The sequence below is a fragment of the Phoenix dactylifera genome, unplaced genomic scaffold (genome assembly GCF_009389715.1).
Source record: "Phoenix dactylifera cultivar Barhee BC4 unplaced genomic scaffold, palm_55x_up_171113_PBpolish2nd_filt_p 000331F, whole genome shotgun sequence".
NCBI lineage: Eukaryota > Viridiplantae > Streptophyta > Magnoliopsida > Arecales > Arecaceae > Phoenix > Phoenix dactylifera.
Window position 1 is genome coordinate 533935 of NW_024067794.1, and position 24767 is coordinate 558701.

The 24767-nt window shown below is 49.6% G+C and overlaps 1 protein-coding gene across 1 annotated transcript in view; it reads left to right on the forward strand.

The window, feature by feature from the left end:
- Positions 1–1982: 1982 nt before the first annotated feature.
- The window catches only part of LOC103713830 (N-acetyl-D-glucosamine kinase-like), a 30920-nt gene continuing 8135 nt past the window's right edge, over positions 1983–24767 (forward strand). The window contains exons 1-2 of the mRNA XM_008800867.4: positions 1983–2423; positions 23508–23655. Of these exons, the coding sequence (XP_008799089.2) occupies positions 2204–2423; positions 23508–23655 (368 nt within the window). The 5' untranslated portion in view covers positions 1983–2203. The remainder of the gene's footprint in view (positions 2424–23507; positions 23656–24767) is intronic.

Here is a 24767-nt window from a genome sequence, read left to right on the forward strand (position 1 = left end):
TTTTTTCTTCTTATTAAAGAACTACCGAAAAAGACTTATAGTTCTCAACAAAAGTATAAAAGAAGAAATGAGAAGTATATTATGGATCCAAGCTTCACCCAATAAATTTCACCTCTAACCCTTATTCAATATGTTATGATATTTTCAATGCATATGCTTTCCATAATAGCCAATTCTAATGATACATACTATTACATCAAACTCGCATCCTCAACTTTTATGCTAAAATCAATAATAATAGTAATAGAATAAAATTGTTCATCTATACTTGGAGGAGATTCATTCTATAAAGGACATAAAAGTTATTACACAATAATTAGTACTAGAAAACTTGATTGTGATGTTTTTTTCAAGATACCAGTTAGTATTAGCTCTCAACTCTCGAGGGTGGATGGGCAAAAGATAAAGGATGGGGAATAGCCCCTCCTTGTAAAACCAAAAAGGAAAAAACACTAAAATGCTACTGTTGCAATAGGGTAACCATTTTAAACCAAAAGAGGGAAAGTGTGATCAATAAAATAATAATAATAAAAAATCTCATGTATAATTGGAGTTTTCAAAGAATAGAGATGAAAAGTAGTTTTTATACGAGAATAAAATTTTCATAGAAAAGAAAAATCTATGTAGGACATGAAATAGTTCATTTTTTGCCGGCTGGGAATTGGTAAATTTTTTTTTTCAAATGTACATTTAAGTTTTTAAATATAATGAGGTAAAGTTTTTCTCTTTGTTAAGTGCATAATCGATATCTTACACATTTTTTTCAGCAAAAAAGATGTTCGACCAAATATAAGCCATATTGGAATAACAGATATCTTACACAATTTTTTCACAAAAAAGATGTTCGACCAAATATAAGCCACTTTGGAATATGCCACTTTTTCATGGTCAACAAAATATGCAAAAATTATTTTTTTAGGCTTTATATACCTAGGCATCAGCTTTCTAGGAAAAGTATTTCAGTGAATTTTTTTTTTCCGCGAACCAAACAAAAGTACTTCTCCTATCTTACTTATTGAATCAACAGGAGAGGGAAAATTATAGCCTTTCCAAATAAAACAAGCATTCTAGTGGGTAAATTGCAAACTAATTGAACTCTTCTCCTCTAATCCATCATGGAAAGAACATATATTTTCAAAAATTCTACCAAAATAAAAGTTTTCTAATTTACTTTTTTCGACAAGAAGTTTTACTTATCCAAAACTCTTTTTTCATTAGAACTAAGCTTCCATAATCAAAGAGATTCATGATTAAAAATATCATTTAATATTAATTATTTTAAATTAAAAACTATTTTCAGTATAGAAAATTCTTATCCTCGGATGTACATCACATGTGCAAAATACTAGTATGATATGAAATGAACAAGGTTAGCAACTAAGGTTTTTAAATAATGATATATTAATTTCTTAGATGATTTTTGCGGATTGAGATACCGAAACATAATAAATCCAAATCTAAAGAAACAAAATAGATAATTGATTATATTAGGGGCGTATTTGGTAGAGAGGAATTGGACTCTAAAATGGAAATAGGAATGAGTGACTTCCATTTCAGCTATTTGGTTGGGTGGAGTTCTATTTCCATTCTAATTTCAGAAAGAAATAGAAAATACCCTAATTTTTCAAAATCCAACTCTTACTCTTTTCTAATATTAAAATTTAATTTTTATTCTGATTCCGATCACAAACCAAACATGTCACATGACGAGACCATTTTGATTTCTATTTTAAATTCGATTTCGATTTTAATTTCGGTTGCGGAAAAAAAAAAAAAAAGGTGCCCTAGGGTCATATTGACTTTGTGTATTGGAATCCCTCGGTTTTTTTTGGCCGACATGGCTGATATGCGTTTCATACAGCTAATTCTTCATTTGGAAGAACCCACCAAGTCCATGTTACGTGGGACCACGTTGGACGGTCACAGGGAAAGTCCCAAATATCAGTCATTTTACTAGTTCTCAACTAACTCGTTTCCCTTCGATTTGTTTCTCCTCTCGCTTTCCTTCCCCATCTTTCGTTTGACCCATTTCCATTCCCAAGCCCTCCATCGCCCTCGATCCAACTTCGAATCCATCAGTGATCGGTCCTTCTCCCCCCTTCAATTCTGCTTGTCTCGGAGGGGGGAGAGGAAGAGAAAGAGGGAGAACAGCACAAGAAGATTTTGGGATCGTTGCGTTTCGTATCGAGAGGGAGGAGCGCAGATGAAGAGGTATCGGAATGGCGAGATTTGGAACTTCGAGAGCCAGACGCCTGCGGCCAGAGACGGTAGCGCCGGCGTCATCCTCGGCGTCGACGGCGGTGCCACCTCCACCGTCTGCGTCTGCCTGGTCGCGGCAATGCCCTCCGCTGGGCCCCTCCCCGAATCCCTCCCTATCCTCTCCCGCGCCGTCGCCGGTTGTTCCAACCACAACTCCGTCGGAGGTACTCGATGCCGTCACTCTCTCTCTCTCAGTTTCTCTTTTCTGTTTGTTCTGTAGATCTTTAACCTACATGGCCACATAGAAAGACGCCTCCTTTGGGTCCTGGGAAGCCTATTTCCATACAGGTTTCTCTTTTAATGTGCTTTTGTATAAGTTTCGTGGATTTGCAATCTATAATTGTCTTTTGCTGTTGAAGTTTGAATATATGTTTATATTTTTGCTGAAGTTGGTCAATTCTCCATATTTTTTTGTTTTTTCATAAAAGAATGAGCTTTCTTCCTTTCTTTGAAATATCATGTTTAGAATGCTGGATTGTCCTTCTGTTTAGGGTAGCTCATTCTCCATATTGTTACATCGTATGATCGTTGTCATTTATGGAGCTAAATGGGAGGTATGGTGATCCAATTACTTGTTTCTTTCTTGCTTATGCTTCATTTGGAAGGCCTTTTTTGTTTTCTGACAGGAGTTGGCTTTACATGAACTTCTTTGTTCTATAAAGAGATGAGGGTTTAGAAATCCATACAAATACCCACGATTGATATTAAATTAAACATCGGGCTTGGATAAGACCAGTGATGGCTATGAGAACATTAGCAACCATTAGTGGGTTGAAGGTGAGAGTTCTGTAGATTAGGTGAATTTTGGCATGTGGCAAGGAAGAGTAATTATTTTTTTCAGTTCAATAGGGCCTGCATAAGGCATTGTACAATAATTTCAAAAGGTTGGCAACAGTAAGAGATGAAGATTGGGAGGATCTAGAGCTCAGGATGATGAACATTATCGAAATGCATATAGCTGATTATGTGATGCATAACATCATGGACAAAGGGTAAATGCTAATATTGTTGGAAATGTTGGAGAAGTCTGTATATGGCAAAGACTTGCTGAAATAGGATATTCCTGATGCAACTGGTATATGACCTGGGGATGAAAGATTCGAATAATCATTGGCAACAGTAGGACATGTTCAGGTCTAAAAATCAACTGCATAACATTGATCTTAAGGTGGAGGAAGGAAATAAGGCCCTACTCTTTTTACCTTCCTATTGCATTTTACCTCGCATCCTTCTTTAGCAAGACCTGATAATATTTCGTTTGTATGGAGCAATATGGTGAAACTAGATTAAATCACAATGCTTCTGTCCAATCATTTGAAATATAGGTGAGTTTTCTTTCTTTTCTTTTTTTCTTTTTATAATTTTTAGGCTGATGAAAGGGAACTATTGCTATCTTGAGAAACAAGTGGAAGAGGAAAATAACCATAACGAAACTTGAACAAACATGGTCAAGATCCAAGGGAAAGGGCAAAACATGGAGTTTAAACCGTAAGCAGTATGATCACTTTTTTTCCTTTTTCTTTTTATTTACAAGTAACAGGCTGGAATGCCTGGTTACTTTCTCTACAGCCCAGTTCCCTAAGAATAAAACATCATGTGAGCCATGAGAGGGAAATTAGAATCCCAGACCAAAAATTCATCAACTGTAGTTGCAAAACATAACAGACCAGTCTTCAGGCTGGTTGCCTTTTCTGAAAAATGTGGAATCGAACATCCTGAAGATATTGCAGAGATTATTTGGCATGCAATAAGCAAGGATTATAACAGTGACCTCCCATCTTAAGGTGCAATAATTGAATAGGAATCTGTATCCATAATTTAGTCGCCTTCTTGCACTTCGTGCCACTCGCTGTTTGCTTATCCTTCATGCCCCTCTCTGACCTGGCTATGTTAGGAGGATGTATGTTGCCCTCCTGACCGAGTCGACCGGATAGCGTAGTAGCCTCGTCTAAGCATTTCTCGATCATATGTCTGAGAAGATGTCTCGAACAAGGAGTCATGTGGTGATCGACGCTCCTATGGCTGTGGCTGATTAGCTGGAAGGATGCATAGAATATTACTCTCTATCCATTATCCTGCATCGACTCTAGTCTCGCTAGCTACAAAACTGGTCAGTCGTGGAGGCGATCCTCGCTCATCAAGCTTCGGCTCATGCTGCTGGCCCACAAGCCTTCCGATTATAGAATCATCCTCATCATCAGCGAAAGCACTATAAATTGGATCTGTGTACTTTAGCTCCACTTCCTCCTGAATGCACTTCAGCGTCAACCTCAGATTGTAGTGAACATATACAAAGTCGTTGAGGCGCTTCTGTGTCAAACAATTTCTTTGCTTGCAGTGGATGAGGGCGAAAGTGCACTATTTGCGCTTACAACCACTTGAGGAGACCGTCTGAAAGAGAATCCGGATAGCTATCCACTTAAGATTTTCCGCGGACAAACCAAAATGAATCCATTATTCAACTGCAAAAATATTGAAGAAATTACATATAAAATAATATCATATTAGTAACCATCTAATGTCAGGTAAATGTCCTCCTGATGTGTAATATATCTGAGTTCATACTTTTCTTACATACGACAACTGTCGAAATTCTAAAGCTGTCGGTATCCTCTTTAAATATTTTGGTCTGCGAAAAAAATCGTGTTGTAATTTGTTAATAATTGAAGATACCAATTAACTTACACATGCCACTTAAGTTAACATACCTTTTCTAGACATAGGGCCGTGACTTCTAGATCAGGCTCCATTTTATAAATCACATTACATAGAGCGGCTAGAAGTTCGTCATCCATATCGATTCCAACTATGGTGTACTGAAATCGAGGGTTTAGGTAATATGCTGCAGATAGAGTTCGTTATTGTCTTAGTAAAATTGTGCAACTACAGGAGCAGTCTAATTTTCAATATTCTTGCTTATTTATTAGATGCAAGTTCTTACCCATCTGATAGTTCTACCGCCGCTCAATGATTTCAATGTACTCATGGGCATACGTTGGATCTGCCTCCATGATCTAAATTTTTGTTCTCTCTATCATGTAATACAAAAAGCTCATCTGGGGGTACCTATCGCCGTCCATGGCCCGAAGCACTTCATACAACGGTCTGATAGTCTTCACTATCGTTGTGGCCTGCTGCTAGAATATCTTTTTGGCTCATCACCAAGTCCTGACAATGCTCCCTTCAGTGCTGGCGCTTGCATATCTACTTTTCTGCCATTCGAGACTGACAAACATCTGACATAGAACTGCTTTCTTCTCAAGAAGGCCATCAAGTGCAACGTAGTTGATAGCAAATCGTGTGTCTCCTAATCTCAAGATCTCTCTCTCTGCATAGCTTCTCATCAGTGAAAGGACCCATGTATCGTTATAAATATACGTGGTGATGGTTTGGGCTGTCTCCACTGTTTGCCGCACCATACGAATCTTCGCAATGTCAATCAACATGAGGTCGATACAATGTGCAACACATAAGATCCAAAAGCCGCTCCATCAAGATCTTCCTAACGATCTTATATTGCAGCTCATTATCAGTAATGACCTGCACGACATTCTTCTTTTATACCTGATCAATCACCTTCTCCATCAGTTTGAGGAGGTACGTGGCGTCGTGCACTTGATCAGAAGCATCAACCGACTTATAGAAGAAAGTCTTTGTATCACAATATGTCAGAAAGTTGATAATGCTCTATTTGGCATGACCAGTCCAATCATCACACATCACCATCAGTCCATATATGGACCACTTGCTCTTGTATAAAGTAATCTGTTACGGGGGAACTAAGCCGCCATGCTCCACGTGACCGGCACGCGCGCCCATGAAGACTATGGCTGTCCTTTGATCCAGCAATCCGACCCCGAGTCGGACATCTTCGGCTCCACAGCCCGACCTCGAGTCGGCTGCCCTTCGATCCAGCAGTCCGGCCCCGAGTCGGACATCTTCGGCTTCGCAGCCCGACCCCGAGTCGGCTGCCCCTTAATCTAGCAATCCGACCCAAAGTCGGATATCCTCAGCACCGCAGCCCGACCCCGAGTCGGCTGCCCCCTGATCCAGCACTCCGACCCCGAGTCGGAGATCTCTTGATAACGACAGGCAGCTTCCCAGAGGCACGCCGAGGCCTCCTGCTCCACTACTCCCTGCAACGGCTGTATCCGATGCTGTTCCACGATCTCCTGTATCAGCCGTACAAAGCGGAACTCCACTACGCCCTGTCATGGCCGTACCCAGCGCTGCTCCACGACGCCCTGTAACGGCCATGTCAGTGGCCACTCCATCGCGCCCCACGATGGCAAACCCCCCTGAGAGACCCCCCAGCCAGGTATATATGCGGCTGGGGGGAGAAGGGGGGGTAAGCAATATCTTCCAGAGCACTCCCTTGCTTGCTATTATCATCTCTCTTCCTCCTCCAATCTCCTCTGACTTGATCGTCGGAGGGCCCCCACTACCCCAGTGGTGGTGCGAGGCTTGCTTGCAGGTTTTCCGGTGGAAGGTGGAGCACAATCAACATCAACCAAGGCAGCTCAGACGGAATCCCGTTCACACCGCTGTGCCAATCGTTCTCGGTTTGGACCACCAGCAACAGTTGGCGCTAGAGGAAGGGACCGAATCTTAGAGCGATCGTAATGGCACGGCGAGGTGGTCGTGGAGCTTCCAATGCCTCCGGTCGCGGGGCCTCTCGCGCCTCCGGCCGGGAGGCCGCTGCGTCTCCAACACATTCTCAGCAACACTCCACCGTTCCACCCCCGATTCAGATGGTCGAAGCCGCTCAGTTCGACCAGTTAGCCCAGTAGGTCCGCACCCTTGCGGAGGCGGTGCAGAACCTGCAGGGTGTGATGTCTTGAGCGCCGCAGCGGGCCCAGGAGCCGCTGCTCCCTGAGCGCTCACCTGTCCTCCTTAACCCGCGCTCCTTCCTCTCCCATGGGGAGGAGCGCCGGCGCGAGGAAGATTCTCGAGCACGGTCCATTCTGCCGGGACCGTCCCACCGAAGCTGCGCGGGGTACGAGAGGCAGGCCCGGGCGCGTTCCCAGACCCCCCAGTCCTCAAGGAACCCGCGCTCCAGTCGGTCCCCCTCTCGGTGCTCCTTGTCTCCCACCCATCGGTCGCGCTCCCTGGACCGGCGGGTGGACGATCTCCACCGACAACTCCAGGTCCTGAAGGGCCACTCTAAAGATCCCTTCGCCGACTTGGAGATCTCCTCCCAACCGGCGCTTGCCTCGAGGATCCTGCGGACCCCAAATCCGCCGGGATTCAAAATGCCGGCGATCGAGCCCTATGACGGGGCGGCGGACCCGCGGGATCACGTGGAGAGTTTCAGGACTCTTATGCTCCTCCATGGAGCATCAGATCCCCTCCTCTGCAAGGCCTTCCCGGCGACCCTCCGTGGCCCAGCCAGGGCGTGGTTCGCCGGCCTGGAGGCTGACTCTATCCAGTCCTTTGACCAGTTCACTCGCCTCTTCATCAGCCATTTCGCCGTCAGTAGCCGGCGGCGATTGGTTTCCGACTCCCTCTTTGATGTCCGGCAAAACGAGGGAGAAAGCCTGCGGGATTACCTTACCCGCTTCAACAAGGCTACATTGGAGGTCCGGAACCTGAGCCAGGAGGTGGCTCTCTCAGCTCTGAAGCGTGGCTTCCGGAAGGGCAGACTCACCTTCTCCCTGGACAAACGCCTGCCGCGGAGCTTCCCGGAGCTGTTGTCTCGGGCGAACCAGTATGCAGACGCCGAGGAGGCAGCCGCCCACCGGAACAAGGAGGCCGCCGAGGCCCCTCTAAAGCTCGGAAAGAAAAGGCGAAAAGAGGCACCCCAGAGGAGGAGCCCGACGCCTCAACGTCGGCGCAGAAGCCCGTCGCCGGCAAGGAACCACGGCGCCCTACGCCCTCGTTCTCCGCCCCGACGTTTCAACCGGTACACCCCTCTCCTGACTCCCCGGGCCCAGATCCTCATGGAAATCAAGGGGCGAGAGGACCTCCCGGTCCCGAGACAGATGAAGAAGATCTCTGGAAGGAGGCCCTCTCGGGCGTACTGTGAGTACCACCGAGACCACGGCCACGACACCGAAGACTGCTTCCAGCTTCGGGACGAGATCGAGGCTCTCATCCGCCGAGGGCGTCTCGGTCGATATGTAAACGACCGACGTCCCCCCGCAGACCCGCGTCCGGCCGACCCGGCCCCTCAGGAGCCTCGGGAGCAGAATCGACCCGTCGCGGGCGTAATCCACACCATCACTGGGGGCTGCTCTCGGCCCGTGAGAAACGCAGGGGGCTCGGTGGAAGCATCAGGGGTGGCCGTCGCGAAGAGGCAGCGGGTCGGAAATGTAATCACCTTTTGTGATGAGGATGTAAAGGGGGTTCAGACCCCCCATGATGATGCCATGGTGATCTCCCTCACTATGGCGAACTATGATGTAAGGCGTGTTCTTGTGGATAGTGGAAGCTCGGCTGATATTTTGTTTTACGAGGCCTTCCAAAAGATGAGCTTGTCCCGACAAGTGTTGCACAAAACATCCACCCCCCTCATAGGATTCACTGGAGACGCTATCTCGGCCGAAGGTGTCATTGAGCTGCCTGTGACTGCGGGCGTTGCACCCGCAGAAGCCACGGTGCGGCTCGGGTTCTTGGTCGTCCGTGTTCCCTCGGCCTACAACGCTATCCTCGGACGACCCGGACTGAACGCCCTTCGCGCGGTAGTCTCTACATACCATTTGCTAATGCGGTTCCCCACGGCGGCCGGGATTGGAGAGGTCCGAGGTAACCAACCGACCGCACGGCAATGTTTCCTAGCAACTCTCAAAGGGAAGAAGCCCGTGGAGGCCCTAAGCGTCGAGTCCCTTGACGCCAGAGACGAGGTGGCTTTGCGGCACGGGGAGCCGGCCGAGGGTGTGATCGAAGTTCCCCTTGAAGAGGGTCGCCCGGACCGTACGGTCCGGGTCGGGGCCAACCTCGACTCGGAAGCTCGGCTCAGGTTAGTGGAATTCCTCCGAGCCAATGCTGATGTATTTGCCTGGTCGGCGGCCAATGTACCTGGGATCGACCCGGAGGTCATTTCTCACGCCCTCAACGTCGACCCGACCCACCGACCAGTAAAGCAGAAGAAGAGACACTGTGCCCCGGATCGGATCCGGGTGGTCGACCAGGAGGTAGACAAACTCTTGGATGCAGGCTTCATAAGGGAGGTGAGCTACCCCGAGTGGCTGGCAAACGTCGTACTTGTCCGGAAGGCGAGCGGGAAGTGGAGGATGTGCGTCGACTACACCGACCTGAACAAGGCGTGCCCCAAGGATAGCTTTCCGCTTCCACGGATAGACCAACTGGTCGACGCGACTTCCGGATATCAGCTGCTGTCTTTCATGGACGCCTTCTCCGGCTACAACCAAATAATGATGGCTCCACAGGACGAGGAGAAAACTGCCTTTATAACAGACCGGGGGCTGTACTGTTACAAGGTAATGCCCTTCGGTCTGAAGAATGCTGGCGCCACTTACCAGCGCCTCGTCAACAAAATCTTCAAAGGGCAAATCGGCCGGAACATGGAGGTGTACGTGGACGATATGCTGGTGAAGAGCCGCCATGCAGACCAGCACATCGCGGATCTGGAGGAGACTTTTGCCACCCTGCGGAAGTTTCGCATGAAGCTGAACCCAGCGAAGTGCGCCTTTGGCGCTTCGGCCGGGAGGTTCCTCGGTTTCATTGTCAACCAGCGGGGGATCGAAGCCAACCCTGACAAAATCAAGGCCATCCAAGATATGTCCCCTCCGACCAAAGTGAAGGAGGTTCAGGAGCTCGCTGGGAGGGTCGCCGCGCTCGGACGATTTGTGGCAAAGTCGGCCGAACGCTGCCAACCGTTCTTCAAGGTGTTGAAGCGCCCGAAAGACTTCCTTTGGACGGCCGAATGTCAAGTGGCATTCGACCAACTCAAGGAGTACTTGGCGTCTCCTCCCCTGCTGTCCAAGCCGCAAGAGGGGGAGATGCTCTACCTCTATCTGGCGGTCTCCCCAACCGCAGTCAGCGCAGTACTGGTTCGGGAAGAGGCAAAGCTCCAGAAGCCCGTGTACTACATCAGCCGGGTCCTACGGGATGCCGAGACGCGGTATACGAAGGCGGAAAAGATTGCCTTCGCGCTGCTCACCGCGGCCAGGAGGCTTCGCCCCTATTTCCAGGCTCATTCTGTCACCCTCTTGACCGATCAACCACTGCGGCAGATCCTCAGCAATCCTGAGAATGCGGGACGGCTGGTGAAGTGGGCGGTAGAACTTGGTGAGTTCGACATCCGCTACCAGCCCCGACCCGCCATCAAGGCCCAGGTGCTCGCGGACTTCCTCGCTGAGTGCACTGTGCAGGAGGCGGAACCTAGGCCGCCGGAAACACCCAGCCTCGACCTCCCAATCTGGACGCTTCACATTGATGGGTCGTCGAACCCTGAAGGTGGAGGGGCCGGGCTGGTCCTTACCAGTCCCGATGGAGTGATAGCCGAGTATGCCTTGAGGTTCGGATTTCCAGTGACCAACAACGAGGCGGAATACGAGGTCCTAGTCACAGGACTCAAACTCACCAAGGAGCTCGGCATCCGGCGTTTGAAGGTCTTCACCGACTCCCAGCTGGTGGTCGGGCAGGTCCGAGGGGAGTTCGAGGCTCGGAGCCCGACCATGCAGAGCTATGTCTGGAAGGTGCAAGCACTCATTCCCGACCTCGGCAGTGTTGACATTCAGCAGGTCCCAAGAAGCGAAAATGCCAGGGCCGACAGGCTGTCCCGCTTGGTGGGCGCAGACGCGCACAACTTGTCGAGGGCGATCTACCTGGAGACCCTGGATGCCCCGAGCATCGGCGAGGCCGGAGCGGTGATGGCGATTGATCCGGAGCCATCTTGGATGGACCCGCTCGTCGCCTACCTCGCCGAAGGAATCCTCCCAGAGGACGAAGATCAAGCTCGGCGACTCGTCATGAAGTCCGCCCACTACGTACTCTATGAAGGGAGGCTGTATCGGACCTCGTTCACCGCCCCCCTCTTAAGGTGCCTCCGCCCCTCGGAAGCGGCCTACGCCCTCAGCGAAGTCCACGAAGGCATCTGCGGATCGCACCTGGGGGCTAGGTCCTTGGCGCATAAGATCATGAGGCAAGGCTATTATTGGCCTACCTTGTTGGAGGACTCAAAGGATCATGTGCGGAAATGCGACGCCTGCCAGCGCCACGCCAACGTCCAGAGAGTCCCTTCTGTCCCCTTGGCACCAATCACTGCGCCCTGGCCCTTCGCCCAGTGGGGAATGGATATCCTCGGACCATTCCCCGTCGCTTCAGCTCAGCGGAAATTTTTGATTGTTGCAATCGACTACTTCACCAAGTGGGTGGAGGCAGAGCCGCTGGCCACTATCACGGAGGTGCAAGTCCGGAAGTTCGTGAAGAAGAACATCATTGTCCGATTTGGGGTACCTCGGGTCCTCATCTCGGATAATGGGCGACAGTTCGACAACAAGCATTTCCGTGACTTCTGCGAGGAGTTCGGGATCGAGCATCGGTTCACATCTGTGTCGCATCCCCAAACCAACGGCGAGGCCGAGGTCACAAATCGGACAATCCTCCAAGGAATCAAAGCGCGAATCGGTCGGACGGGGCAAGCTTGGGTCGAAGAACTCGAGAATGTCCTTTGGGCGTATCGGACCACGCATCGGACCCCTACCGGGGAGACGCCTTTCAGCCTAACCTATGGCACGGAAGCCGTTGTCCCCGTGGAGCTCGGACTCCCCTCACCTCGGGTGGCCGCGCACCGACCCGAGGCCAATTCGGAACAACTCCGAGGGAACCTGGATCTCTTGGAAGAAGCGAGGGAAATGGCGCAGGTTCGGATGGCGATGTATCAGCGGAGGGTGGCCCGATATTACAACTCCAAGGTCCGACCGAAGCTTTTCAGAATCGGAGATCTGGTGCTAAGGCGAGCTAAAGCATCTCGACCTGCGGAAGGTGGGAAGCTAGCGCCAAATTGGGAAGGCCCATATAAGGTTCGCTGGGTAAACCGACCTGGCTCCTACCAGTTGGAGGCCCTAGATGGTCGAGAAATTCTAAGGAGCTGGAATTCCGCTAACCTGCGGATGTATTACCAGTAGAACGACGATGCCAGAAAGACAGTTCAAAAATGTATAACATTTTGCATTTCAATAATTTCTGGTTACAACGGCGTGCTCGTGTGATTACAAGGAATTCCCAGAGGGGAATTAGGGTGTAAAGAAAGTAAAGAAGAGGTGGAGACTCCGAGGAGCTGAAGATCTGGGATCCCGAAACCTCCATCTGAAGCGGTTGCAATCCCGTCGGAAGTGGGTGCTTCCAACCGGAGGCGCCATCGGCGTCTCACGAAAGAAACGAAGAGCCGGCGCGGATGAAGAAGAAGTGGACGAAGGAGAAGTCCACACTGCCTCCAACCGGAGGCGCCATCCACGCCCCACGAAGAGGATGAGGAGCCGCCGCCGACGAAGCTCCCGCTGCCTCCAGGGGAACGCCACCTCCAAGGGATATTCCGGTCCTCCCCAGTGTTAGGGGAGAGAAGGAATACACGGGGGAAGAGCATATGGAGGCGCGGTCCCGGATCAGGCACCTGGTGCGGAGCTCAATCGGGAGGCTGAACTTCAAGGAGGGGAGATGTGATCCCGGATGAAACGCCTAGAGCGGAGTTCCGCCGGAGAGACCCTCCTTGCTGATCCCAGATGAAACGGCTAGTTGGCTGAAGTCGCGAGGGGCGCGCCTCCCGTTCCTTCGGCAGGAGTCTCTCAGCCATGCGCCAGAGAGAAGGTCCACGATCCATGGCAACTTGAACAGCTCCGGCTTGGCAAACTCCATCGCACCTGCATCTGTATTTATAGCCAAACTGCAGCCCCCCGGTCGTTCCGATGCGGGTGGCTCCCATAAATGCGGACGCATTGAATCCGAAGCCGTTCTGGCTCTCGAGGCGTATCTTCCCGCGATTTCCTAAGCGTCATTCTCCTTAATCGCATTCTTTGTGCAGGACACTCCGGGTTGCACGTACCCCTAGGTCCACATATCTCCGCTCGCGCCCAGGCCGCATCCGCCTCGAAGAACGCGCGCATCGCGGCCGCTTAACTGACACTCCTCGCAAGCAGCAACTGGCGATCCGATTTCCCAGGTAACCCCTTAATTAGCACTTAATGCCCATCTGGTGTTCCCCAGGCGACGCTTGGAGAGGAGGAGAAATACAATCGCAGCTGGCCATGGAAAAATCCCGTCGGGCGGCGAGCGACAGGTGCACGACCAGCGAGCGGAATTTCCCGAGGCTCGGCCCTTGGATGCCAGGCTAACCCGATGATCATCCCGGGAGCAGACTAGCCTGAAGCCCCGACCGGTCGCCTCGGCTTGCGCCAGCCTTGGCCGACCAACGAGCGGAATTTTCCGAGGCTCGGCCCTTGGATGCCAGGCTAACCCGATGATCATCCCGGGAGCAGACTAGCCTGAAGCCCCGACCGGTCGTCTCGGCTTGCGCCAGCCTTGGCCGACCAACGAGCGGAATTTCCCGAGGCTCGGCCCTTGGATGCCAGGCTAACCCGATGATCATCCCGGGAGCAGACTAGCCTGAAGCCCCGACCGGTCGCCTCGGCTTGCGCCAGCCTTGGCCGACCAACGAGCGGAATTTCCCGAGGCTCGGCCCTTGGATGGCAGGCTAACCCGATGATCATCCCGGGAGCAGACTAGCCTGAAGCCCCGACCGGTCGCCTCGGCTTGCGCCAGCCTTGGCCGACCAACGAGCGGAATTTTCCGAGGCTCGGCCCTTGGATGCCAGGCTAACCCGATGATCATCCCGGGAGCAGACTAGCCTGAAGCCCCGACCGGTCGCCTTGGCTTGCGCCAGCCTCGGCCGACCAACGAGCGGAATCTCCCGAGGCTCGGCCCTCGGATGCCAGGCTAACCCGATGACCATCCCGGGACCAGACTAGCCTGAAGCCCCGACCGGTCGCCTTGGCTTGCGCCAGCCTCGGCCGACCAACGAGCGGAATCCCCGAGGCTCGGCCCTCGGATGCCAGGCTAACCCGATGACCATCCCGGGACCAGACTAGCCTGAAGCCCCGACCGGTCGCCTCGGCTTGCGCCAGCCTTGGCCGACCGACGAGCGGAATTTCCTGAGGCCTAACCCTCGGATGCCTGGCTTAGTGCCGGAGGAATTTCCTGAGGCCTAACCCTCGGATGCCTGGCTTAGTGCCGGAAGAATTTTCTGAGGCCTAACCCTCGGATGCCTGGCTTAGTGCCGGAAGAATTTCCTGAGGCCTAACCCTCGGATGCCTGGCTTAGCGCCGGAAGAATTTCCTGAGGCCTAACCCTCGGACGCCTGGCTTAGCGCCGGAAGAATTTCCTGAGGCCTAACCCTCGGACGCCTGGCTTAGTGCCGGAAGAATTTCCTGAGGCCTAACCCTCGGATGCCTGGCTTAGCGCCGGAAGAATTTCCTGAGGCCTAACCCTCGGACGCCTGGCTTAGTGCCGGAAGAATTTCCTGAGGCCTAACCCTCGGATGCCTGGCTTAGTGCCGGAAGAATTTCCTGAGGCCTAACCCTCGGATGCCTGGCTTAGCGCCGGAAGAATTTCCTGAGGCCTAACCCTCGGACGCCTGGCTTAGTGCCGGAAGAATTTCCTGAGGCCTAACCCTCGGATGCCTGGCTTAGGGCCGGAAGAACTTCGAGAGTCAGGAGTCGGCAAGACGCTGCCAAGAGTTAAAAAGAAAAAAAAAGAGGAGGACGAAAGCGAGATGAAGAAACATTCGACTTGTATTAATTTTCATTGTTTCAGGGCCAAGGCCCATACAATTTGGCAAAACGCCGACATACAAAAAAAGAGGACAACGAAAGGTACAAGAGGTCAGCTCGGAGGAACCCCCGGGTCGGGAGCGTCGGGCTCGTCCGCAGGGGGTAGGGAGGCGGTAGGAGAATCAGCAGGCGATGGCGCCGGAGAGGAGTCGAGAAGGGAAATCCCACTCAGGTCAACTTCGGGGTACTTAGCCGACACCCTTGCCAGGCCCTCCTCGAAGCCTAAGATGAAGGATTCGGACCCCGCGTCCGACGCGTCACGGACGAACTCGTCAGACTGACGATAGGCCCGTACCGCCTCCGACATATCACGGGTGAACTCGGCGGACTGACGATAAGCCTGTACCGCCTGGCGCCCGATCTCCGCACTCTTCTCGGCCAGCGTCGCCTCTGCTCGCTCCGTAATCTGAGCCTTAGCCTCCAAGACCTTCGCCACAATCCGGTCTTCAGCCTCGGAGGAGACCCTCAGCAGATTAGCCTGAGCCTCCTTATGCTTCGCCTCGGCAGCAGTGCGAGCGGCCTCAGCTTCCTCCAGGCGCGAACGGAGCTCTTGGTCGTTCACGCGGGACCTCTCCAAGGCTGACTCCAATTCGCCCAGTTTGGCTTCAAGAGACCGGGTTCGGTTGCGGGCGCTGTCGGCAGACCGCTGAGCCTTCTCCCACCTCTCTCGATAGTCCGCGACCTTCCGGGACTGCTTTTCAGCTCGTTCCTCCGCCTTCTTAACCCTGCTTTCGAGGCCCGAGGCGACTTTGAGTTGCTCCCGAGCTTCCAACAGTTGCTTCTCGAGGGCGGCGAAGCCGAGTGCCCGCTCTTCGGCCTCCCGGAGCCTCGCCTCGAGGTCCCCGGTCGTTCTGCCCGCCACAGCCTGGCCTCCCTCTTCCACTGCTTTCAGTCGGTCCTCGGCCTTCGCCAGAAGCCCCGCCTGTTCCTTGTAGCACTCCTCTAGACGGATCATGTACTGGGCGAGCTAAGAGATAGGAAAAGTGAGGGCGTCAGGCGGAGAACAACAGAGCTAATAAATGGTGAAAAGCGGCCAGAAGAACACTCACCGACATGAGACAGACGCAGCTGGCAGCCCCGACGTCAGAGACCCCCAACTCCCGGACCCGCCGACGGTCCTTCTCCAGCAGCACTGTTTCGATGAGGTTTCGGGCGCCATCGGTAGTGAAGGCCGACCCCGATTTCTCCCCGGAGCCGGATGGTTGTTCTGCAGCCTTACCCTTATCCATCGCCTGGGGAAGAGTCCTGCTGATTGTGCTCGGGGCGGGGGTCACTCCAGGAATTGATAGGGCCCCGCTCGGCCGGGGCCTCGGCGCGTCCCTCCTCGAATCATCAGGAGCCGGCTGAGTCGAAGGCCGGGCCGGGGACCGATCACGTCCGACCCGTCCGTCTCGAGCGGGCTCGGATGATACCTCCGGAATAGAGGCAGTCTCACCACCGGAGGGCTGATACAGCGTCAGCTGCCGGTCCGTGCCCACGGCGTCTCCCTGATCGGTGGGCCCGGACTCGTCGGTCGGCGTCGGAGGCACCTCCTTGCGGGACTTCTTCGCCGGCGGGGCCCCGCTCGGAGGAGCTCGTTTCCTCCTCCGGACCGCTTCCAGTAGGGACGACCTACCAACAGCCGGTCCCTTGTCCGACCGCATGACGTCGTCAATCTCTGCAACAAGAACGAGATGGTCGAGGGCTGAGAAACCGAAGGAAAGAACGAGACGAAAGAGGAGAAAAGAGTCAAAAAAGAAATGGTGGCGGGCTCACGGTCGGTGGGAACCGAGCTCAGACCGACATTCACCAAGGTATCCTCGGAAATAAGGCGGGCCACCGGGGGGAGCTGGCCCTCGGCAACCAACCCCTTCAAGGCGGCCAAGCCATCGGATTCCTCCCTCGACAGTCTCGATAGGCCGATCGGGGACTTCATCGGCGTCTCCCAGATCGCCCTGATTTCCCAAGAGGGATCTACATCGATGAAGAAGAAACGCTCCTTCCAGCCGTGAATGGAGGAAGGAGCCTCTTTGACGAGGCCGCACCCTCGCCGCGCCGCAAAGCACCACCACCCTTTGTCCTGGGGGTGGCCACTCAGGCTGTAGAACTCCCAAAAAACATTCAGAGTAGCGGGAATCTCGTGCATGCGGCAGAGAACCTGGAAGACCGTCAGGGCACGCCACGAGTTCGGCACCAGTTGCGTCGGCGCAACTCTTAAACCCCGGAGTACCTGCACGACTAAGTCCGAAGGGGGAAAGCGGAACCCGGCCTGGAGAATGCCCTCATTGATGGCGATCTTCCCTGGAGGAGGATGGGACATCCTCTCCTCAGGCCCCGGGAGCGTAACGTTGCAGGCCTCGGGAAGGTGGTACCGAGCCACGAGTTTGTCTAAGTCTTCGGCGACCAGCTCCGACTTAATGTGGTCTGCTCTCACTTCGCCCATTCCTAATGGCCAATAAACCTACGATCAGGACGGGGACAAGAAGGGGGGAAAGACCGGGACGACTGGGGTACACTAGTACAAAAGGAGAAAGTATGGAGAGCCCTAAGTAGAAGAATGGGGTAACTCACCGGAAGAGAAGGAAGAACGGCTCCGAGAGCGTCAAAGGAGAAGCAAGCGAACAGTCCGACGGCAACAACGGCAGCGCAAAGGGGAAACTCGAAAATGTCTGTAAAGAGGAAGACGGACGGGGGAGGGCCCCCGGTTAAATAGGCGGAAAGGCGGGTGATGCCTCGATGACGCCAGAGGACGTCTGGCCGCCGAAGGGTCGCTCGCGCCCCAAAGGCGAATCGACACCATTAAGGAAGGATGTCCGCCGAAATCCTCAGACTGCCAGGTCAGCAACAACCGCCATACGCCATAAAGAAGGCGGGAAGCTCGAAGCGCGCGCGCCTCTCCGAGGGATGGCGGCAATCTCGAAGCATCACTCCCTTCACCCGTTCCCCTTCTGGTTCCAGGCTCGGAAGTGGGGGGCTACTGTTACGGGGGAACTAAGCCGCCATGCTCCACGTGACCGGCACGCGCGCCCATGAAGACTACGGCTGTCCTTTGATCCAGCAATCCGACCCCGAGTCGGACATCTTCGGCTCCACAGCCCGACCTCGAGTCGGCTGCCCTTCGATCCAGCAGTCCGGCCCCGAGTCGGACATCTTCGGCTTCGCAGCCCGACCCCGAGTCGGCTGCCCCTTAATCTAGCAATCCGACCCAAAGTCGGATATCCTCAGCACCGCAGCCCGACCCCGAGTCGGCTGCCCCCTGATCCAGCACTCCGACCCCGAGTCGGAGATCTCTTGATAACGACAGGCAGCTTCCCAGAGGCACGCCGAGGCCTCCTGCTCCACTACTCCCTGCAACGGCTGTATCCGATGCTGTTCCACGATCTCCTGTATCAGCCGTACAAAGCGGAACTCCACTACGCCCTGTCATGGCCGTACCCAGCGCTGCTCCACGACGCCCTGTAACGGCCATGTCAGTAGCCACTCCATCGCGCCCCACGATGGCAAACCCCCCTGAGAGACCCCCCAGCCAGGTATATATGCGGCTGGGGGGAGAAGGGGGGGTAAGCAATATCTTCCAGAGCACTCCCTTGCTTGCTATTATCATCTCTCTTCCTCCTCCAATCTCCTCTGACTTGATCGTCGGAGGGCCCCCACTACCCCAGTGGTGGTGCGAGGCTTGCTTGCAGGTTTCCCGGTGGAAGGTGGAGCACAATCAACATCAACCAAGGCAGCTCAGACGGAATCCCGTTCACACCGCTGTGCCAATCGTTCTCGGTTTGGACCACCAGCAACATAATCCATTTCTCTAACTTTTTATTTCTGTCAAGAAGCTCACCGTAGATGCCCTTTGGGCCTAAAGAATTTACATCAGGGCCGACAGCTTCTATGGCAGAAGTGGCAGACTTATAGAAGTGGTAGACCATCATATTTGTTGGGATGTAACTGAAGTAGAACCAGGATCCAATAGCTCACCACATATCCTTCTTCAGCATTGTGTCAACCCTTTGCTGCTTCGAATCTCTGCTGGAAAAGACATGCGGATTTAAATCATGGATTGCAGCTAAAGGTATAATTCTCTGGATGATTTTTTTTTGCTACTAAAAGCCTCCAGCATAGATGCAATACGATCACCGCCTCTGCTGACGGTCTTTGTGACTGAGGAGGTCCTCCTGAACTCTGGATCTACCCTGCTGCTCGCAGAACCAAAGCTCCACTTGGAGTATGAGGGCCTATATCGAGCCCCTATGCTTGGGCATCTCATCCTGCTACCATTATCATTCAGGCTCGCCTGCATGGTAGTCTGGATCTGTGCCTCCTCGTCATCTGGAGCGGACGCCTTCTCCGACTCCCTGGAGTGATAGGAAGGTAGCTCTACCACTTGGTGGTCCACCTCCGCCTTCTTCTTGGAAACCTTCTCTTTTGCTGCTCTGAAATCAGCAAAGTGCTTTTCCATCAGCTGCCGAATCTTCTGTATGCATTTCCGATACATAGATACGTCGGGATAATCATCAGCTAAGCGCTGCTTCAACCTGGTTACCTCTCCTCCTTTGAACTCTATATTGCACTAGTTGCACTTCCAATGATGTCAATCTGAAAGCATTTGTCCATGATCCCAACCAATGTCACGATTTGGCTCTTTTTTTCTTGATGGCTTCATTCCTGCAGATTTATCAACTACGTTAGTTTATCAATTTTTTAAAAATAGCAAAATTTCGTTACGATAAAGATAATTTTTTTACATCAAAAAGTACATCTCATTTATCTAATAAATAATAATAAATTTTCATATTTATTTATATATTTATATAGTTTTAACATTTTTAAATTTAAAAATATGTTTAAATATCATAAATTCAGAAAAATATGTTTTCTACTTCAAAAATTAATTTTGAATTATGTAATACGTACTACTAATTTTTCATAATTTTTGATATTATTTATATATTTTTAATTATTTTTTAAATTTAAAAATAATTTTTACAATATTAATATTTTAAAAAATTAATTTTAACTCAGATCTATATAAAAGTCAACAATAGATGTTACATATATTTTTCTAAGCCTGTGGGCATGCATCAAATGCTACTTATTTTTCATTTTTTTTTCAAATTTAGGCCTAAGCCATTGTGCACATGATCACATCAACACTTGAATAAATGGACACCAAATTTTGTTGTAGAGTAGCTTACATGCTCCTAAATACGCTTCTGATTTTATTTTTTATTTATTTTTATTTTCTATATATATTTTTATTTTTTAATTTAAAAATATATTTTTAATTTTTTAAAATTATATATAATTCAAAAATTAAAATTTTTATGTCATCGTGTAGATCATCCATAGATCTGCAACATATAATAAAATCAAGCCCAAATCGAAAATTTTGGCATGATTTTATCTTATTTTGCAATTTTTGAGCTATTTTTTTTAAGTCCTCCCAAAAATGGGGGAATGAGATTGGAAAGAGGAAACACATCTTATTTAGACTTGAATCTTTCTTCTGAAGTGCTGAATCGGTGTGATTTTCATCGTGAGGATGTTGGGAAAGGCGGAAAGCTCTCCGTCGCTTACAAATGATGTTGGAAAAACTTTCTCGGGCCTTCCCAACATCATTTTATTAGCATAGAAAGGTTAGTTGAGAGGGTCTGGTTCAGAATCGGATTGTCCAGTTCACATCGAGTTTGAATGGTTCCGACCAGTTTCAAGCTAGTTCCGGCTGGTTCCAAGCCGGTTCTGACTAGTATGGTCCAGTTCGGACCTTTTTCGGCCGGTTTCGGTCGGTTCGGGGTCGGAACCAACTCCATAGGCCGAACCAACCCGGTTTCTCACTAGGTCAGCTCTGTACGGTCCGAACTGGACGGTTCAGTCCGGCTTGCCAATCCTTGCTTAGAAAAGCTTAATCAAGGTGGATGATTTTTATCTTTTATTTTTGCAACTATTCTTTTATTTCTATTGATATTGTGGATCTCTCACTGCTTGCTTGGTTATAAGAATCCTTTTGAACCATTTACTTCTCATATTCTTGTAATCTCTCTCTTTCTCTTGGTTGTTGGAATATTTTTTTAGATGTCCTCTTCTTACTCTATCAGCAGCTCAAAAAGAGGTCTTCTTGTTACTGGGCTCTACAAATTCCTATAAATTTGAAGAAAGTATTTAATGTTCCGATACCAATAAGACAATGAATAAGCAAGCTGCAAAAGGGATATGGAGGAGTATTTTTCTGTGATATAATAAGATAGGAAAAGTTTAATCGTCACAAGCATTTTGATTCAAGTACGAGATGAGAGCCCCCTTGTTGCAGCATGATCCAAGATTTCATGCTCTGAGAAGAGCTTATAACCAAGTGAAAGCAAAATAAAACAATGGCTGCGGAAGCTAAATAATTGACCTTTAAGGGGTTCATGTAAAACAGTGTAGGTAGTAGGATAAAGAAAGAGGTCGCACCATTCTTGCTTTACCTTTGGTCTTCATGGGACCTCAGTTGAAAATTTGAAATATCATGGCCTCACATGTATCTTCTTCTGAACCATAGCCGCGAACCACAGCTTCTCACACAATGTCACATGACACAAGTGAATTTAAGAAGAAATTTAAAGCTCCATTAGTCATGATGATAAATTATATAGAGAATATATGGTATTTATGGCTTCTAGGGGCCTTTGCAATAGCTAGGACTTGATGGTGCTGTTAGTATTTGACTCAAATTTGAATTTCTACATAGAGAAATTTAACTCAAATCAACTAAATTACACTTTGAATAGTCTGATGCATGGCAGTAGGCATTGAATGCATCATCTAGTATGGTGGCTGGGGCATTAAAAGATCTGTACTACATCACAAAGTTGGTTGCTTATGAACTGTCTGATGCAGCGTATGCCGAACCGTCCCGTACCGGCCGGTACGGGCCGGTACAAACCGGTCCGGCCAGCTACCGGTACGGCGGAGCCGTGGAAACCGGTACAGGCCGGTTTCTTGCCGGAGACGAAGAAGACGAGGAGAAAAAGAGAGAGCGCGAGGAAGAGAGGGAGGGAGCCCACCTTCGGCCGCCATTGGAGAGCCGCGGAGGGGCGTCGGAGGCCGGTGGGGGGCGGCGGAGCCCGGCGGGGGACGGGGGAGCCCGCGGGGGCGCTGCGGAGGCCGCGGCCGCGGCCGCGTCCACTGTTTCGAAAGAAACAGGGAACGCGGCCGTGTTTTTTAAATTTTTTAATTTGGGAATTTTTAAGTGAAGTCGACAACCGATTTGCCGACTTCACTTAAAATTTCCAAATTAAAAAATGCGGCTGCGGCCTCCGCAGCGCCCCCGCGGGCTCCGCCGCCCCTCCGCGGCTCTCCGATGGCGGCCGAAGGTGGGCTCTCTCCCTCTCTTCCCCGCGTTCTCTCTGGTTCTCTTCTTCTTCCCCGGTTCCGGCGGGGAAGAGCTTCCCGGTTCGTACCGCCCGGAGCACGGTACGAACCGGCCCGTACCGGTCCGGTAGGCAACCGGTACGCCTACCGGACCCGGTACGGCGGACCTTGGTCTGATGTGTGGTTGATGTCACCATATACATTATACATCACCTGGAATTGGATATCATATTATTCCGACACAAGTTCATGGTTATTGACAGATTTTGCAATTTAGGCACCTTTTGGCTATGCCATGTTTGTTGTTTCTTTATAGCTGGAGGAGTAATAAAGAAGGTGGTAATTAGGTTGACAATGGGAAGAGAGAGGACAAAATTAGGTTGTTTATATGGTTGCATGATTCAAACTTGACAATTTTCCGTTTGTTTGATGGTGCTTGGAGCTACAATTTGATAGAAGAATATAATTAGTGGATGTGTGGGAGGTGACTCGTTAGTGATTGGGCCTTACTTTTGGAGAACAATTAAATCCTACAAACTTGTGTAGGTGGCTTCCTTCTTATTCTAATGTGCCCTTAAGTATTGTAAACAGTATAATGGAAAGTTGTGCAATAGATCTGAAAGAGCACCCGCCCCCTCCCATCACGCACACAACCTCCTCTCACAACTTTAGCAAATGTTGTTCAGCTGTTGATGCTTAAATGCTCTTGAAGGTCCTGAATTCTCTCTCAGTTAACTTGTTTTAAAACTGCAAGTTTAATCCTGTTTATCTTTTATTGTGAGGGAAATACATTTGATTAGAAGATTTTAAGAAGAGTCAGATTCACAAAGTTAAACTTAATATGATGATTTAATTTATCTTGCTTAATGGTTATGGAAAAAATATCTAACAGTTCATAATAAATGTCTGAAGATAAATATTTTGCGTGCTTTGATGATTCTTTTCAGTTTTTGGTAGCATAGTAGTGAACTGCTAATATCATCTAATTAACCGATTTAAATTTCTTATACTTTTTAGTTTAGCCACATAATTGGCAGAATAATGTCTATATATGTAAAGAATCTGACCTTGAGTTAATAAATTTTATTGTTAAACTGATGAACATTGAAAGGGTTGTATTTATCTTGAGTTCTGCAGAAACTGCAGCTAGGAAGACCCTAGAGGAGGTTATGGCTGAAGCCCTTTCAAAGGCTTGCTCTAGTCGTGCAGCTGTTCAGGCAGTTTGCTTAGCTGTATCTGGTGTAAATCATCCTACAGATCAACAGAGAATACTGGATTGGCTAAGGTCTGTCCCTTAACTTCTGGGAAGCGACAGAACTGTTTAAAATTAAATCCTTTAATTCTTTTGCAGTCCTAGATTCTTGTAAAATTTTTGCCTTCTCCATTCCAACGGGATGGCTTTCGAAAACTAAGACATCAAAATTTACTACGTTGCATATTCTTTTAAATAAAAATGCTACTTTCAGTTATATGAGGGGATTTATAGTTCTGCTCTCTATTTTATGATAATTTCCTCCCTGCTGCCAGAGTTGGTCCATTCTCAATGTTGCTTTAGTTAAATTGTTATCATAGTTGTTTAATAAATTGCTTTACCAAGTCAAAAGTATCGGACAACCAGACTGAAGAGTGTTAAATAAATCTTCTTTCTATAAACTTATTAAATAACTTTTGCCTACTTTCAATTTTTTTTTATCTGAGGTCGTACATTTGCTAATCATATTTGTAAAGAACACATTTTTCTGAATGGAAATTTAACTTTCAGATGACAAAGGATATTCGTGACGGTTGGGGTTTTATAACTTTTGAAACATTTGCTAGTCAACATTTTGAGGAATACTGGAAAAAATATCATATTTGGAAATCTAACTTTGTAAGTGGATTTTGAATATCCATTCATGGAATTTTATCTAATACAAGGATGGAATTAAATATGTTGATGGTTTTTTTTATTAAACTTTGTGAAAGTAACTAAAGATGTTGGAAAAACATATTTCCGTTCGTATGACAATGGCTTTCAGTTTTCTACAAGTACTTGAGGACCACTTATCCTGCAGTTTGCATCTTGTGGAGATTCATTTGGATTCTTGACCTTATAACAAGTCTCTATATTTTCACCCTTTGGATTTACAAAAAAAATGATTATAGAAGTTGGTTATGGTTGTTGAGCTGGCTTACTTTTCTTAGTCTTTTTACTGGCTTGAGTTGCCAATCCTTGAAATTTACTCCTTTTGATAATTTAGGGGAACAAGTGAAGCATTGATCTATTATAATGCAGCAAATTATCCCTGTCTTTAAAACATTGCATTCACATTTTCAAACAAAATCCTAATATATTTTTCCTTTTCGAGATTAAAAATCAATATTCTGTATAAAACACAGCTAAGTCTATGTGATTAT